Source organism: Euprymna scolopes, chromosome 22 (genome assembly GCF_053919585.1).
Source record: "Euprymna scolopes isolate OS-2025 chromosome 22, ASM5391958v1, whole genome shotgun sequence".
Lineage (NCBI taxonomy): Eukaryota > Metazoa > Mollusca > Cephalopoda > Sepiida > Sepiolidae > Euprymna > Euprymna scolopes.
Genome location: NC_136503.1, coordinates 28,139,204 through 28,157,777, shown reverse-complemented (window position 1 = coordinate 28,157,777; position 18,574 = coordinate 28,139,204). Strand labels below are relative to the sequence as shown.

At 32.3% G+C, this 18,574-nt stretch overlaps 1 protein-coding gene across 1 annotated transcript; it reads right to left on the bottom strand.

Moving 5' to 3' along the window:
* Positions 1 to 354: 354 nt before the first annotated feature.
* Positions 355 to 17,002, bottom strand: LOC145243925 (zinc finger HIT domain-containing protein 1-like). The gene is made up of 6 exons (XM_080107047.1): positions 16,812 to 17,002; positions 16,178 to 16,354; positions 14,492 to 14,574; positions 11,331 to 11,419; positions 8,015 to 8,095; positions 355 to 1,253 (listed from the first exon to the last, which is right to left on the bottom strand). Exons 1-6 carry the CDS (start codon positions 16,849 to 16,851, stop codon positions 1,232 to 1,234), a joined length of 492 nt encoding a protein of 163 aa, XP_079963173.1. The 5' UTR covers positions 16,852 to 17,002; the 3' UTR covers positions 355 to 1,231.
* Positions 17,003 to 18,574: the final 1,572 nt, after the last annotated feature.

Genomic DNA, 18,574 nt, shown 5'->3' with positions numbered 1-18,574 from the left:
CAGTTTGGTAGAAAAGTAACTTATCTTGCCTTTGATAAGATTTATTTGTTCTATATTTGTTTTTTGACAACTTTTTCGAATCTATGTGTACATTAATACAAACCCGCAAATTCAATAAATTAGATTCTTAAAGGGTATGAAATCTTTTTACTTGAAGAGTTGCCAATAATAAAAACCTTACCACTTCTTGAGAAGTGCATGTTGAGAAGTGCATGTTGAGAAGTGCATGTGGAGAAGTGCATGTGGAGAAGTGCATGTGGAGAAGTGCATGTGGAGAAGTGCATGTGGAGAAGTGCACAACTAAAACAATCTGGGATGATGTGCTAGTGATAAGTAATAAAAACACATTTAAAATGATTTGAAAAATGTTTAATTAGTGAAACATTAATCTTCGTATAAAAGAATGTCAAAAAGAAAAGGACACCTGTAGAGAGATGGAAGGAGACAGGAAGTCATTCTTTGATGAAACAAAAGTCATCTAACTCACTTACCCCTTTCATGAATCATGTAAAGTCTTAGCCTTTATAGAAAATTTACATTTTCAGAGAGTAAAAGAGGGAAAAAGGAAGTAAAACAAGATGGAAAGAGGAAAAGAAAGGGAGAAAAACAGGAAAAGAGGAAGAAAGAGAAAAGGAAATAAAATCCAATCAAATAAAGATAAAAAAATAAAGAGGCAAAGCTCTAGCAATTCAGCAGTCATCAGCAGACATCAGTTGGATTCTAGCAATTTAAGTGAAAATCTATGTTTTCTGGATTAAAACAAAAGTAGAATTTTATTAAACCATAGAGAACTTACATCCTTACTTTATAAGTCATTGGATGCATGCCATACTCAAACTTGTTGGCGATACAACAAAAACTGCCAGAGTTCAGTCTCTTATGCTGAGTACAAACAAGCAGAATCATTCGAAAGGTTTCATTTTGCAATTACAAGAGTAGAATCTAACAATCCATCAAATCCGATCCACAGATTGTATCAGCGAATAAAGGGATGACACTGCCAAGAAAAATGTTGCTTCATGACATTCGCTTCATGACATTTACTTCAAGAAACCAAGGGAACGACACTTTTGTAATTCTCGATAATTCCTCACAAGATGGCATAGAAATAGAGCAGAAGAAGAGGAATTGGTTTTTGATGCTGTTTCATTCTTGTCACATATTCTCGGCATTTGTAGATTTTTTTTTACAATTCTTCATGGAACTTTTGGAATTTATTGTTGGGCAATCTTCATGCAGTATATTTGAGACATCTGAAAAAGAAAACAAAAAATAAATAAAATATTGCAACACTAAGTGCAAAAAAGCTATATATATATATATATATATATATATATATATATATATGAGAGAGAGATGAGAATAATGGAAATAGTATTCCAAGGAGATGTGTGAGTTTTATTTTAACTGTTTCATAATAAATAATAGTATTCCGATGAGTTAGAGAGATAAAAAAAAGGAACAAACCAAGTTGTGTTTATTAAGGTTTTGGCTTTATTCATCCAGAGGAAGTCTTACAATAAAGATGAAACGTTTATATATGAGAGAGAAAAAGGAAAAAAAAATGATTTTTCAAGGAAAACAAGACTTTATAAAAAGCAAAATTGTTATATATCTAAAAAAATTACAGCTGTTTCATTATTATTCATATAAACAAAACATTTATAAAACCAAAGTTTCAATCTTGAATAAAAAAAAACAAAACAAGAATGTTTTCAAAAATGTATGCAATAAATTCATTCTTATTTTTTATCTGAAGATTCATTTGTTTATAAAATTCAAGCTTTGTTTTTATAAATACTTGAAACGTTTTAAAACTAGATGCCCTTCTTAACACCAATGATTTTTTTCATGATCGACACTAAGTGGGTCACCAACCATGGTCAATAGTCTCCACTCAACAGTCAGTTAGCTTTTATAGCGGCCAGCGCTCACCAAGTCCACACTTTACAACAAACATCTGTGTGCATTTCATGAAGATACATCTGGCCAGGACACATCCCACAGGTGCTCTCTGTGTAGGTTGTCATTTGGTCTGGAACTGCTTATTCAGTATTCACAGCTAGCCTCCATATCTGAATGTTGTTGTCCTATCAGCCACCAGGAGACCCGATGGATGGAAGATAGTCGCTCTACACTATAAATCTGCTCTTCAAAACTTATGGACAAGAGACACACAGCCAATCTGAGAAAACATCTTGGCATCGCCTCTTTGGAAGTTACCATAAGGCATGGAAGATTGAGATGGTTTGGACAAGTGACGAGAATGGATGACTAGCAACACAGTATGTTGGCCTTTGATGTCAGAGACAAATACAGCAGTCAGCCAAGGAAGCAATGGCTGGAAAACATCAAGGCTGACCTCCACACTATAAACATCATGGAGCCTTTGGTTAATGATCGTAATGTCTGGAGAGCAGTCACCAACATCATTGGTAACACAAGAAGATGCTCAACCCAAGCAGCTGGGAACCAAACACATCAAATTGTTCAATATTAGGTTTTTTTTATAAATGTCTCATTTGTATTAACAATGAGGTAGCAGTTGTAATTATTAGTAGATTAAAAACAATTTTGCCTTTTTTAAGGTTTTGTTATTTCAACTAACAACTGCTCTGAAATTAAATAAAGTATGTGTAAAATTATTTCTGGCTGTTAATTCACTCTTGTCTTGTGGACACTAGAATACATATCGCTGGAATTGAGTAAGATGCAAATTAACATAAAAACTGTTTCTTTATTCCAGTTTTAAAGGTAACTTATTCACTGCTGTGATGCCAAGTTCTCTCGCTCCCAAGAACAAGCTGTCTGAATATTTTGTGAACTATTCCATGATTACCATATCAGTACCAACTATTTTCTTTGTTCTACAGAACTCCAACCTACCTTCCTCCAACCCCAGACAATTATGCCACCTGATATGCAAATGAGGCCAATATTTATTATTGTTCTCAATTGTTATTATTATAGTTTTAAATTCCTTTTGTTAAATATTTAATTTGTATTTGTTTCCAAAATTGTTTATTATAACATTTCTTAAGCTTAGTTGTGAAAACTGCATATTTATCTAGTTAACCTACTCGATTCTCATTACCGTGGGGCCTCAATCTGTTATATAATATATATATATATATATATATATTTGGAAATATGTTTTTTTCAATTATATTTCAGCTTTTATTCATACCAATCGTTTAATTTATGATTACAGAGCATATAACAAATAATAAATAAACATAGCATAATAAAAGAAAAAATAAAAGGTAATTGAAACTTCTCTCCCAATTTTCAGATTTTGTAATCATGCCCATTTATGTTTTTCTTTTAATGAATTGATCGTTGCTTTTTCTTCAGATGAGTTCAGAGCAGAATATATTCATTGATATAATAATTAAATGAATCATTTTGCATCGTGAAACAGATGCTGCCAAGAACTGTGCATGTCAACGTACTTTAAAGGAATAAATTGTAAGATGATCAATGTCTTGAAATTTGGAATATAGAGTTTTGTCATTTATTTGTTTTATATATATAAATATAAACAAAAACAATAGAAAACAACCAAATAAATAAATTAAATAAACATGAATATACATAAACGATCACACATATATGTATATATATATATATATATATATATATATGTATGTATGTATGTGTGCGTATATATATATAAAAAAAAAAGAAAGGAGGGAAATCGTCTGCCTTAAACCACTAACCTAGTTCAAAAACAGATCCTTTGTTCGATAAAATGCATGCCCATTGGCTGATAGGAAGGGGCGCGGTGGATACTAGAAAGCTGATGGCTAACTAAAATCCTCAACATATATAAAAACAAGAAACAACCACAGAATTCGCGCATAAGCCTGACGAATCCTATAGTGGATGAAACGCCGAATATTCAGTGTAGCTTAATCGCCATATATATTTTATAAATTACTAACTAGCTCTACCTACGTATTGAGCACTTTTGAAGTACATACTTAAAGTTTAAGCATAAATCTATACTTTCGTATATTAATTTTATGTGAGTAAATGAAATAGTATATATATATATATATATATATATATATATATATATATACACACATATACAGGGCTCTACGGACAAATTTATCTAGTTGACCTTTGACAACTAAATATTTTCATTTACTAGCCAAACCCACATGATTTTTAGAATATGACATCTTCGTTCTATGACGAGTATGTACATCATAGAAAACTTTTTGTATTTTTTTAAATAATTGTAATTCTAAATATACACCAAATTTTATGTTGATACTTGAACGTATAAACATTCGAATTTCCTCAGATGTTATTTAAACAGCCTTTGTTAAAAAAAAGTATATTGTTTTGTTAAACCTTTTATTGTTTAAATAATTTGACTTTGCTCATCTTATTAAAAAAGTTGAAAAGATATTTTCCATTCAGTAGTGAGCTTTGCAAGAGTGTCAGTGAAAGAAATACAATCGCCAAAAGATAAGTGTTGCATTATTTCTAGTCGCCACTTTGAAAAATCACTTGCAAATGCGACTTTCACTCGCAATGTAGAGCCCTGATTATATATATATATATATATATATATATATATATATTACAAAATTAATTCTTTTTATCTTTCCCAAATTAAAATTACAAAAATGATATAACTGAGTTATACACATAATATATAAATAAAACATGTTACAAATTTCAATTAACTTAAGTTATACATTTGATATGTAAGATAAATAACCAAATGCGTATATTCATACGGAATGAAAATGATGCTTATTTTGCATGTAGGACTGATAATTTTTTAAACTTTATATGAATTCATATCTCATGCGTCTTCACTCCGTCTCACTAGAGTTAACATCTCTTTTGTTGTTTATTCCCTCTTTTATAAAACACTTGCTTCATATAACATCAGATTCTTCACTCAACTTTTTCTCACACATTAACTGTCCCATTGTCCATGTAATTCCCTCAGAATTTAAAATCACATTCCCTTTTAAAACATTCTGATGAACCACTATTTTTCATTTGTCCATTGCTTATCTGGTTGATATTAAAGCGAAAAGAATGTTCTGACTTCCAATTTCCCTCCCAAAGTAATTCTTTTAGGTTTTTGTTTCTTTTTTTTTTTTTTCATGTGTGGCTTACAGTTGAAATGACTTAATTCCCGTTTCTAACCCATGTTGACCTTTGTTTATATTGTATTACACATATACAACAGTCTAAAATTCCTGATGGCAAATAATAAATATTGAACATCATAAGTTTTCTAGCAACTCACCTCTACCATAAACTTGATAGATAAAATACTAAAAAACTTAATGCCACACATTCTGATACTGTTTGAAGGAGGATAAAAAAAAATAAAAATTATATATATATATATATATATATATATATAAATGCAACTTTGACTATGTGTGTGCTTGTGTGAGTTCGTTTTTTTTTTATCTTTTTTTAATTACATTTTCACCCCAAACAAGGCACATTGCCACTTTGGTGTAGGGGGCTACTATCAGGGGCAACAACTACTGGCGTACTATGTAGGGATTTGGGCAGCAAGATGTCGGTTCACGTTGCACTTGAACTTCTGCATGTCAGTAGAGTTGGGGAAGCAGGGACCAGGAATGGAATTCCAAAGTCTAGCGGTTCTGGGGAAGAAACTACTGAAGTAGAAAGATCTTTAACATCTAGGGATCTCTACAGTGTGGGGGTGGGATTTTGCAGCCTGTCGGGTCTGTCGAGGGTGTTCACGTCGTGGGGGCACAAGTGCTTGCAGTTCGTTAGAGCATTCACCATTAAAATACTTGTAGAACAGGCAGAGGGATGCAACGTTTCGTCGATGGGACAGAGACTGAAGCTTAGATGCCAGTTCAGGGCCTTTCAGATTGGCGACTCTCTTTTGAACCTTGTCAAGGAACGAGAGACTAGTAGCCCTTATAGACACCAAAATGGCTGAACAGATTTTCTTTAAAATTTACAGAACTTTAGTGTATAAGTCTGAGAATGATCTTAGTTAAGTTTTGTCTCAGAATCCCCCCCACCCCGATAATTACTGATGATTGATAATCGAAACCGTTATTTTATCAACCATCAGTAAAGCCATATTTTGCATGTCGTTGCTTAGCACCAATGAATGATGGGCTGTGACAATTCTACTGTGAGTAAGTTGATAACATGTTTTTTTCTTGTATGACATGGTCTGTAGGTTCAAACCCCACATGTAAATTTCTTAATGTTTTTTTTTTCATTAACTGGAAAGAAGTTTATATAAAATAATTTTATAAAAAGAAACAGTAGGTTCTCTAGAGTGCAATGTAGAATAACATATTTTGGACTAAGTTACTGAATTGAGGCATGTGAAGCTTCCTCCCAGGCAATTTCATGGATTTCGATGACAACTGTGAAATATTTGTTGATCATCATTCAATTCCGGGCAACATCGGGTTTCCCTGCTAGTAATATATATATATATATATATATATATATATATATATATATATATATATATATACATACTAGCTGTACCTACCCAGCATTGCCAAGGATGCAAACAGGTAATTTTAGTTTTAAATTATTTATTTGTACATTTATTTTTAAACTTTTTTTTTTTTTTTTTTTTTACATGCAGTTCACCACTTATCAAGGCCCAATGGCCACTCGGGGATAAGGCTTAAGGTAAACAACTTTTATTCCGGAGTCTAAAACACAATTTTTATTTTTAGCTGATTAAAAAGTTTCATAATAACAGTCACCAGAGTCAGACTAAGTAATCTTTAAAATAAATTTTAGCTAAGCACGTTATTTTATTACCAATAACATGGTGCAATAATAACAAATGAAAATTGACTAGTCAAAAGTAAAGTTTGATTTGTTAGCTTACATGCTATGTGAGTTTGATTTTAAAAATTGTGATAAGGTAACTAAATAGATAAACAGTAATATTTAACTTTTTTTCCTTGAAATTGCTTCCACCTCTTCCACAATATATACAATCCCTATTATAATAATTCTATAATTAATGCAAACATTAATTAAAACCTTTATGATGTATGTACTTGTTATAGAATAAAGATATCATATTTAAAAAAATTCACATGAATTTATCAAGTAGTTTTCTTAACTAGGAAAATCAAAGCAAGACGGATTTTCATCAGCCACATTTAATAAATAAGTGGGAGAAAACTCGATTCAAACTATCGTGATCAAAATCAGTTTTATAATGGATACATTCATCATCAAAATCGCTAAAAATTGTAAATTTTATTTTTTTAGTAAAAAAAAAAAAAAAATTAAAAAAACAGTACTTTATCAATTTACATTATTTTTCGAATACATCTTTGTTCCATGATGAGTACGTATATTATAAAGATTTTTCTGCTTTTTTTTTTTTTAAATAAGTGGAAAAATATCCTCCATACTAATATTCATAAAGCATAATGATGCTTATTTTGAAAAGCATCATTATGCTTTATGGAGGATATTTTTCTTGTTATTCTTAAATCGTGGGTATATTCTTCTTTAAGATAAAATATATATATAACATTTCTTCAGTACTCATTTGAGCGAGAAAAAATTACATACTGAACTTTGGACAGACTGCAAGGGAAAAAACAACTAAAATTACAAGAAAAACAAACATAAAAAGAAAGAACTTAAAAAAAAAAAACGAAGAATTGTTTTCTTGATGATCAATCAAAGTTTTACAAGAAATACAAAATACAGTTTTAAGCTTGCCTACTTTTATACAATTATTTTTTAAATTTCAATACATGAAGAAAATAACTAAAAATAACGCCATTAATATAAATATATTTAACTTTAATAGCGTGATCGAAATATTTAAAATTATGAAAACAAAAAAGGGAGATAACTGAGATTAATACAAGGGAGCTTATTCTGACATAACACGTCGGACCTGTAAATAATGCAACAAATATTAATAAACTGTAGGGAAGCATTATGACTTGAACGGAAACTGTACAAAGATGAACATCTTGAGAGAGATATAACTTACCGTGTATCCCGATGTGTACCTAGACATTTTGAACAGCAATAGCGAGCTCCACAAGACACGCAAGTGTACCAGGATGGAAATATGAGGAGAGTTAAGGAGAATGAAATTAGGCTGAACATGAAAAGATCAATAAAATCATGAAAACTATTTATTCCGAAAAGAAAACGAAATAGTGTTTTCAAATTTTTTTTATTTTATAAACTTCAATAATTTTAAAGCTTTTTCTTAAGGGAAGCTGTGATGGGTTATATAACTAAGAGAATAGCAGTCGAAAATTGCTATAATCACAGGCAGGGACGAAATCTCGTGGCTCAGGATTTTTCTTGGCCCTCAGGACAAGATCAAAGTGTAGTATCTGTTCTTCAGATGCTGCACTTCTATTTCTTGTTCTCTTTCGGTGGAGGAGAAATCCTTCACGACTGAGACAATTTTTATTTTTGTACCTTTTCTCCACGTTAAAAAACGACCCTGGTGTCTAACTCTGCCCCGTGGGGAGGCATAGTAAATAGGTACCATCTTCTTGCCTTGTCCAATCACAAGCCAGCTCTCAGTCATGTGACTGAGTGTATAAAATGTGAAATCGGCAACAAGCTCTCTCTCCTTTTCTCCTTGCTGGTTGGCAGAAGACATCACTCGGGGCTTCGGCTCAAGGCTAACGCGAGTACCACAAGCCAACATGGCTATCTTCACACACGACCTTCTTTCTCATGCTACAGAACTCTTTAATCCTTTATCCACAGGCAGTACACACACAAACTTTCTTTATTGTGCTAAAGGACTTCTTATGTTGATACATAGACTGAACGCACACTCCTACAACACCTAAACACACTGAATACTTTTCTCTTTCTTTCTCCATTAACCAACCTATCTAGTTTACATCTCAGGACTGTCTAATCCTTTGTACCAACTACTACTGACTACAACACGTGTACACTGAACTATTCTCTCATTCAACAAGCCAGTATAATATTCAATCTATCCTTACACACAAGAACACTTTAAGCTACTAACCCGTTTCTATCATATATATTCTTACTAATGAAGATAACAAATAAAGTTGTTTTTTAAATATTAGAATGAGATTTCTTGTCTTCATTCTATAGGAGTTTAGAATAAGAAAACCTGTATAAATACACATATACAATGCAAGTTATACAATATAACACTCACACAAACGCGTGTGTGTGTGTGTGTGTGTGTTTATGTGTGATAAACTCCAAAATCGAAACTAATTCATCAACCATTATGAATTTTAGAATATAACTGTAATGTATAATGGTGAATAATGTGGGTTAGTGTTAGTTTCATTTTGTTTTATGAAAGGAGTGTAGTTGAAAGCTTTTCATGAAAATTCAAATACCTCCGACTTTGAAGAAATTTTAATCACAGGTATTAGGTATAGATTAAGCAATTTCAATTTGTTTGCTATATTTTAAAAGTTCTTTTATTTTTTGGTATACTATGAGAGCAACCTCTCATTTGTAAATTCTAATATTTCAGATCGGCACTCACTTTTATTCATAGTCATTAGACACCAATTAAACTTCTATTAAGCCACACTTTGAAAAACAACCATGAAAAATATCTACAAACACTATTGTGTAATTAGAAAATAATAAATCAAACAACTAAGATATTTCTTGTTCTGCATCATGGCGTTTCACTTTTTTGATCAACAAAGTCAAGGTTTTTTGCTTTAAAATTAAGCAGCTAAAAGACAATCATGTTGGTTAGTTTTTACCTTCTGGTTATATATTTAAAGTGTGCACTTCTCGAATTTAGATGCTTAAAAAATTAAATTTTAACTCGAAATGACTATTCCATTAATAATATTTTACAAAAAAAAAAAAAATTATTTAATGCCTACACAGAATTATTTTTTCGCTATTAACTCGATACAGTATTTAGTGACATTACCCATAAGAATTGTATTCCTAAGGTGTAAGCACTTTTTTTTTTTGTAGTTAATTAGAGTAGAAAAAAAAATACCATAAAATATCATCATACTGAGCCATTTTTTGTTAATAATAGTTTGTTACTAACATAAATCAAGTCATGAACACGTCTGTTTGTTTAACTGCCATCTTTCTTTTTTTGGCTAACAACAATAACACCTCGCAAGGGAGATCACCCTAAAAGCTTATCCCAAATTCAATAAAAGGGAGATAATACATAGAGTAAGTACCTAACAACTGACAAGAATATTTATTCATATAAATAAATATATACCTACTTTACCATTCTTAGATTAAAGAGTATTACTACCTGTAGTGATATTCCCTTTTGTCTATAACGGACTATTCCAATCTTTTTATTGTTCCTTTTCTTTATTACGTTCGACTATTAATAAAATATGAGAGAAAAAGTGATAGACAATTGCTACGAGGTCAGATTTAATTGATTTGCATTCAAAAACAAACATTGTTTGATTGTGACTTATGAGATATTGGACCTCATCTTGGAGGCAGAAGGTATATGTAACAGCTATACCACCATCTCTGAACGACTGCTCTACTCCAAACACGTGCTGTGGTTCTTCTTCATCTTTAGTTTAGTTGGTTGCTGAGGTCACAAAGCCATAGCTCATAATTTACATGCATAACAAAAACAACATGCAGATACAAACATTGTATACAAGCAACTTGTTAGACATGAGTGTGTTGCTAGTGTCTTTACATCTGAGCGGAATTCCCATCCTTCAACTTTCAAATCTCAGCTAAACTTAACTGTCATTCAACTCGTCTTGATCCTTCTCTCCCGTCTCAATTGACCTACATTGCTGTTCTTCCTCAGTGTTCTCCAAATATATTTATTTTGATTTGAAAATCTGAAACATCCAGTTTTTCCTCCACTTTCTGCTAACAGTCGGCCACATTTGCTTCTTCCTCAGCAAACGTGATGCATCCTTTCAACTTCTTTATCTTAATTCTCCTTTGGGTTCGGGTTAGGGTTAGGGTTAATTCTTCTTCCCAGCTATTAAACGACCAACTCTCCATGTCGTTGCTTTACTGTAGAATCCGATGGAGGAGTCAGTTTTATATTGTGATTCATTTTCTAGCTAATCCTTCCTGGCACCCCCTGTGGGTGTGGAGGTTCTGTAGCATCACAGAGGTGTCAATCAGGACAGATAGACATTAAAATTGAAGAAAAGATAAACATTTTGTAATTTAATGCATTATATATTTTTGAATCAACTGGCTTTGCAAACTCACATTTTCCTAAAGCAAACAATTTCACGTAATCTCAATGCAAAACTCAATATGTTACATATTTTCTAGTATGTGTGTGCAGGTGTGCAAGTCTTAAAGGATATCCACAAATAGCACAGAAATGTTTCTCTGGAAATTTGGAAGGTGGAACAGCAGCTGAGAAATAATTTGGGGGTTCTTTCACCAACATTTGCTGAAAATATAAATAAATAACATTTAAAAATAAATATGCCAATTATCTTGGTCACTATCTCCAATATACAAGTAAAATTATTAATAAACAGAGAGCACTAGACATGATCAAAGATCATCAGATGATTAGCCATAATGCTCTTCCTAAAGGGAGATGGATTACATCCCAAGACATACTAAAAAAAAGCTGCTATACTTTAACCCTGGTTCAAAGCTCAAGTGATTGATTCTTCTTTTGCACAAAGTGGAGTTTCTGAATCAGTGTTGTATTCATTGTTGACTTTATTTTGAACTTTTCAATAAAAAATAAATAAATACACACCTACAGCGTGTTGCAGCAAAATCTGACACTTCATAAAAAAAAATAAATAAAAACAAAAAAACGAAATGGGCAATAAAAACAATAGTTGTATATGCAGAAACCTTACAGTTTATTTAGCAACAATGTTGCATACAGCATTTTTTTCAATGTAACCAACAACAGCGGAGACGACCTTCCAACGGTGGGCACAAAATGAGTCATATGATTTGGTGAGCATATCTGTGTCTATAGTGACAAACACCTCCACAATGGCAGTCTTCAGAAAGTCAACCTTATTGTGGGTATACTTGTTTGTCTTGGTCTCGATCAAGTCTCAGAAGAAATAGTGAAGGAGGTTGGAGTTGGGTGAGGAGGGCATCCACAAGTCCAACTAGTAGTGAGAAACATTTTTAAGCAGCCATGCACATAGGTTATCTTGGTGTTGTGTGCAGCAGGGAAGGCTTGCTGGAAGATGTAAAGGTGGTGATCTCATCCATCCCGGGCTTTACCATGCTCTTCAGCATATCTTGGTATTTCAGATTTTGTCTTCAACATCCTGTATATATGTAGGACGTTCCAAAAGTAAAGCTGCTTATTTTTTTTTATTTAACTTTAAAAAAATGAAGACTACCGAAAATGAGAATGGTACCATTGAAATGAGCAACCTTTTATGTGCCAAAAGGTATTTTTCTACATAGTCATCACCATTCTCAATGCACTCTTGTTAAGAATTCAATGACACATCTCTGCTTTTGATGCACGTCCATGACAGGGGTTGTATCCTTAGAGTCTCACACCATCAACATCTGTAAGAGAGAGATGAAACTTTTAAGTTATGAATGCATAAGTTCAGTCATCACAACAATTAATTTGCAATCCTCTCTAATCCATTCGGGCAGAATAAAAAAATAGGAGGCATTACTTTTGAACACCTCTCATATATACCACACATAAGGAAAAGAAAGCAGTACTTCAAGATAACAATTCTTAATAACTACAGTAAATATGATTCTAATATTGTGTCATATAGATTTAAAATTTTAGTGAAAACAAACAAGTAGTATAAGGTGAGGTGATGTAGTTTGCTTGAAGCATTGCATACAATATATAAAGAAAAATCATAGGTGTAATAGCCTTCTGACTCCTCTATATACAAGGATGCAATGGGAATTTTTGCAAAAAGAAAAATTTTTTATTGTACACATCTATTTAATAAAATGCAATTTGTGGTAAAATTTCAGGAAAAACTAATAGGCGGTTATCTGGCAATCGCCCGGACTAATGGACGCACGGAAGCACAGATGCCACTGAAAACATAGGTCCCTCTCCGATAAATCGGAAGACCAAAAAAGAAAAGAAAAAGGAAAGCTTATCAAAATCTTAAATTCAAAGAAAACCTTCACATATTATTAATGGTCAAATAGCACATGCTAAAAATGTCTTCACCCCCCCCCCCCGGGTCAATTAGATTTAAAGCACCCCACAATAAGCAAATATGAAAAGGATGCATTTGGGTTTGCACTAGGACTTCTACCTGAACCCGGAAACTAAATTAAATGGATAATACGTATCGACACTTTGCAAATTTTGATTGCACCAAATATTAAAAATATTTCAGATGTTTATTTTCCTGCTAATTCACCCCAAACAAGGCACAGTGTCACTAAATTGTAAGGAGCTACTATTTGGGACCAAATTTGCAGGGATACTATATAGGGAGTTGAGCAGCAAGCTGTCTGTTCATATTACATTTGAACTTCTGTATGTCAGTACAGTCAGAGAAGCAGAGACCCAGTAGGGAATTCCAAAGTCTAGCAGTTTAAGGGAAGAAGCTTTATGAGTAGACGGTATTACAGCATCTAGAGATCTCTACAGTGTAGGGGTGAGATTTTGTTGCTTGTCGGTGATATTTACGTCGAGAGGGTACTAGTGCTTTGAGTATGTCAGAGCACTTGCCATTAAAATACTTGTAGAACAGGCACAGGAATGCCACATTTTGGTGATGGGACAGAGGTTGAAGATTGGCTGAAAGTGTGGAACCTATTAGATTGATGACTTTTTTTTAACCCTGTCTAGTACTGAGAGACTAGTGGCAGATGCATCAGCCCAGATGTGACAGCAGTACTCCATGCATGGATAAATAGTGGCTGTATAGAGATACAGGATACTCTCAGGTAACCTTTAAGATTTAAATGCATTTGACATTAAAAACTGACCTTGTGTCTAACTGCACACCCATGGGGAGACAAGTAAATAGGGATGCCATCTGTACAATTTTATTTACATTTTTTGTTTATTAAAAAGTTGGGTTTTTTTTAATAATTTTTAAGATTTTATTTCATTATACTTGTAAATAAATACTTCTATTTTTTTCTTAAAATAAAGCTAAATCCAATATTAAAAACCAACCTTGTTAAAAAAAAATATTTTTAATTAAAAAACGGTTACACACACACACACACACAAAGCAAAAAACCTTGCAAAATATGTGTAAGTATTACCCATTTACATACTCAATCAAAAGTTAAAAAACCGGTTTTGAACCCAAATACGTGCTTTTCATTTTTCTTCATTCTGAAGTGCCTGAAAAAAAACATTGTAAGAACTCAATCAGGAAAAAGTTTGACCTGAGATGACCTTATAATGATTAAAAGTTTGTTAAACATCAAACAAAACAATCTGTTTTCGCTAAAACTTGAAATAATAAATTTCAACACAATAAGTTCATAACATTTCAATGATATTTACTATTGTTAATTTTTTTTTTTTTACCTCTTCCTCTAGCAAAGCATTGAACGTTTTCCGGCATCGTTTCAGCTGATCAACTTTATTCTTCTTTTTCTTGCGGGCACTGCCTAAAAAAGTAAATAAAAATATGTAGTACTTTTTATTTATTTATTCATTTTTTTTCACTGAAAGAAATCAGTAAATTGTAATTCTAAATGAACTTAACTATGAAGATTTTTTTTTTGTAAATATTTAAAGGATAACAAGCAAAAAACTTTGATAAACCTAAACGTAGATTCCATAAACAAAGCTTCTTTCTTAGAACATTCTTTTGTGCTAACCTGCTTTTTAGCTGACAACAACATTCAAGTGAAATGTAAACACGTTCTTGTTGAGCTGTTCTCTCGACTACTTAAATTCTAATCAATGTCTTGGGGAGTTGAGTTCTGCTATAACAAGCCCGCATGCAAGAGAGACACAAAACGATGTGTTTTTATATATTGGTTTATTTCACTCCCAGTCATCTTGTTTTCCACAGCATGGAGTGAAATCAACCATCTCAGACTTGTGGCGTTTCTTTGCATCTATTTGGAGACTTTCGCCCCCTTATGGGGAGACCTGTTTAACCCGTCTTGCTTCTTCAGGGTCTCAAATCTAATTCACTAAACTTAACTCAGCTTATTCGAACCGGAACACTTGACACGTCACGTCCAATCCCCATTTGGATACTTTCTGATGCAATTTGATTACTCACCCAAGTTTGATACCTGTCACCACATTACCCTTTGACCCTTTCTGTAGCTGCACCTTCTCGCAACCTATTGTTTGCCAAGATTCAATCTGTTGTTTACTCCGCTAGATAGATCGACAATTAGATAGATAGAAAGGCGGATAGATAAATAAACAGACACCAGACAAATGCTTCTACCCCGGCGTTTATCTAACACTTCAAGGAGAGAGGAATTAAAGACCTCTTATAAGGGTGCCTGTGCAAAGCGTATATAATGATGTAAGAGTTTCACATTATCAAACCGTATCTCTCCATGATCGTCATTGCTCATGGCCAGCAGCAAGAAAAATCTGGAAAAACTGGAAACAATATTGACATGAACAGAAAAGTTTCCGTCTCTGAGAGGAGTTGTACAACAAATGCTTGAGAGTATAATCTAGTCTATTATTTGATCTATAGCTTGAAAGAGGATATATGAATTCAAGTCTATGGTCCTCCCTTGCCTGACTTTCATGAAAAACACTCGTCTAACTGAAACCACTACTAATAATTTCCCCCACTCTTTATCTGTGCCTAAACCTAAATATAGAACAAAGCTTCTTTCCCAGAACTGCATACCTTTTTTTTTTTTTTTTTACATGGGGTTCACCACTTATCAAGGCCTGAAGGCCAGTCAGGGATAAGGGTTATTGCATGTACAGTAATCAATGAGATAGTATTGTAGTAATCATTAGTATTGGGTGGTTAGATAGAGTGTCTTACTTAATGAGGCGGTTTGTCAGGAGTTTATTTATGTTGGACTTGAAGACGTCCAAGTTGTAGTCAGGTGGGAAACAGGCAAGCGGCAGAGAGTTCCACTGGCGTGCAGTTCTAAGAAAGAAGCTGCATACCTGTGGAACTCTCTTCTGTTTCACTGCTTTCCAACTGTAACAATCCAGTCATTGTTGCTATTCTAATAATTATTTAGAAATTAAAAAAAAAAAAAAAAATTAAAAACGTACCAGAATTGGATTGTTCCATTGATTCTTCAAATTTAGGTGCCTTTTTGCTCATTTTCAGATCAGCATGAGGGTCAGCCTGGAAGTTGTCACACTCCAGGGCCTCCAATGCTTTCCTTGCTCGTCTTTTACGGGCGGCTTCATCGAGCACACGTTTTTTCTCAGCCTCACGAATTCGTCCTGTTATTAAGACAAAAACAATAAATACAGTTCAGAGGTAAGGAGTTATTCTGCGAGTCAAAATTAATTTTTTAAAAATGAAATCAAAATAAATAATAAAAAATAAAGGCACTTCTGCATTACATGGACGGCGTCATTGTTAAGGGGGCGATGATTCCAAGTTCTTCTTGGTCAAAATAACACGGCAAATAAATAACAAACAAGATTTTTTTCCGAACACAAAAATATTTGAAAGTCAAAACATTTATTGTATAAAAATGTATCAAAAATTGTAAAAACATTGGTCAAGTTTTACGAAACATTTATTGAAAAGTCTGCATAAGAAAATATAATTTTAATAAAACAATTTTTGAATTAAAGCAATATGCAGAAGTGCCATAACAACAAAAAAGCTTTTAATTTCCGGCATTTCAGCCAGAATTTTTATATAAAGAGAAATTATTAAATTGTTACAAACCTGATTCTTTCCTTTCGGCTGCCAATTTCATATAAGTCATTTTGTGGCTGTTGTAAATATTAAAAACCGCTCGTTAATAAATAATGTTTTAAAACTAAATTAAAACAAAGTGGCTTTAAAGACGAATTGGTAAACTCGTTAAAAACGGTGTAGTTCAAACTATGTTCCTACTTTAAAAACTTCCCGTGCTAGTATGAAATGACGAGAATGCGTTTTCAGTCAAGGGGGATAATTCTGAGTCAGAGTTATTTGCCCTTTTCATCTGCTCCTGAATGTCCTTCAATTTTTTATGTGTTTACTTTCGTACGCTTTGAAATAAAGTCTCTTCGTACCTTTAAATGGTTTTGTGTAATATTTATTTATTTATTTATTTATTTACTGGCGGTTTCCAGGAATTAATTAATATTTGATTTACTTAAGGATCAAATGTACAAAATAATTGTTTAACTGATTATAAAATCATGTTCTATTTTAACGAATTTATTGTTTTCTTTGGTCCAAGGAAACAAAATAATCACAATAGCTCTGACTTATAAATTTAATCAATCGTCACTCGCCATTCGCCAATGTATATTTACAGTTTTCGGGGAAAAAATCAGTTTTTCTGTGTGTCAGAATTTTGGTGTTTGTATTACTGTACACAAAGATTCGAAAATGTTGTCAAAAAACAAATATATAACAAATAAATGTTGCCAAAGGCAAGTTAAGTTACTTTTCTACCTAACTGGATAATTTTCTAGGGGTTTTATTTAATCTAACATATTTATTCAGCTCGAAAAACATACTGTGTTTACCGATGTATTGAAAAGTTAAAAATGGAGGCTGACTCTCTCTTTCACACGGTAAGTTCGAGAAAAGGAGTTAAAAATAAAAAAAAACTATACAAAATACTGTTAAAAAGCCGCCGAATATATGTCAGCCTATGTCACAGTAACATATATAGAGTGAGTTTCTAACAGTATTTTACCTAGTTTTTTATTTTCAACTCCTTTTCCCAAACTTACCGTGTGAAAGAGAGTCGGCCGGCGGTCATTTTTAACTTTCCAATACATTGGTAAACACTGTATGGTTTTCGAGCTGAATAAACATGTTACATTAAATAAAAACACTAAAAACATCCAGTTAAGTAGAAAAGAAACTTATCTTGCCTTTGATAACATTTATTTGTTATATATTTGTTTTTTGACAACTTTTTCGAAGCTATGTGTACAGTAATACAACTCTGAATTTTTTTCTGAATTTTTGACACCCTTAACACAAAACTACGAATAGGTTGTTTAATCTCTTTATAGAATATACTTCCAAAATAAACTATTAAAGTTTTTCAAAAAATAATAGAAATATTATTTTTTGATAATAAAAAAAAAAGTGTTTACAAAGTGCATGCACGCGCTCATGCAGCTATTTTTTTCTATGTAATGAAATGAATTGAATTTTACGGGTTAACTTTATTTCAAATTTTTCAGTTTAAAAATCTATCAAAATATTTCTATTGGTTCAATTTTTAAGATATTTTCAGGTTTAATGTGAAATTTTATGCTCTTTCCAATAAACTGAATATAGTTTAGACATACGTTTTTTTTTAATTCACCCCCATTCTGATATGTCTATTAAAAAGTAAATAATTAATTTACTTACTAAAGTGTTATATATCACAAATTGAAAATCAATAAATAAAATAATCTAATTTAAAACAAAAACAAAAGAATAGTTATGTGCAAATTTTCCTTTAAAGTCAAAATTTTAAAACTTTTTTTTTTAAA

Coding starts and splice junctions, on each gene's coding strand:
- LOC145243925 (XM_080107047.1), bottom strand. CDS start 16,851: ATGACTTATATGAAATTGGCAGCCGAAAGGAAAGAATCAG. Junction 16,355..16,811: donor AGCCGAAAGGAAAGAATCAG/GTTTGTAACAAT, acceptor TCTTAATAACAG/GACGAATTCGTGAGGCTGAG. Junction 14,575..16,177: donor AATGGAACAATCCAATTCTG/GTACGTTTTTAA, acceptor TTACTTTTTTAG/GCAGTGCCCGCAAGAAAAAG.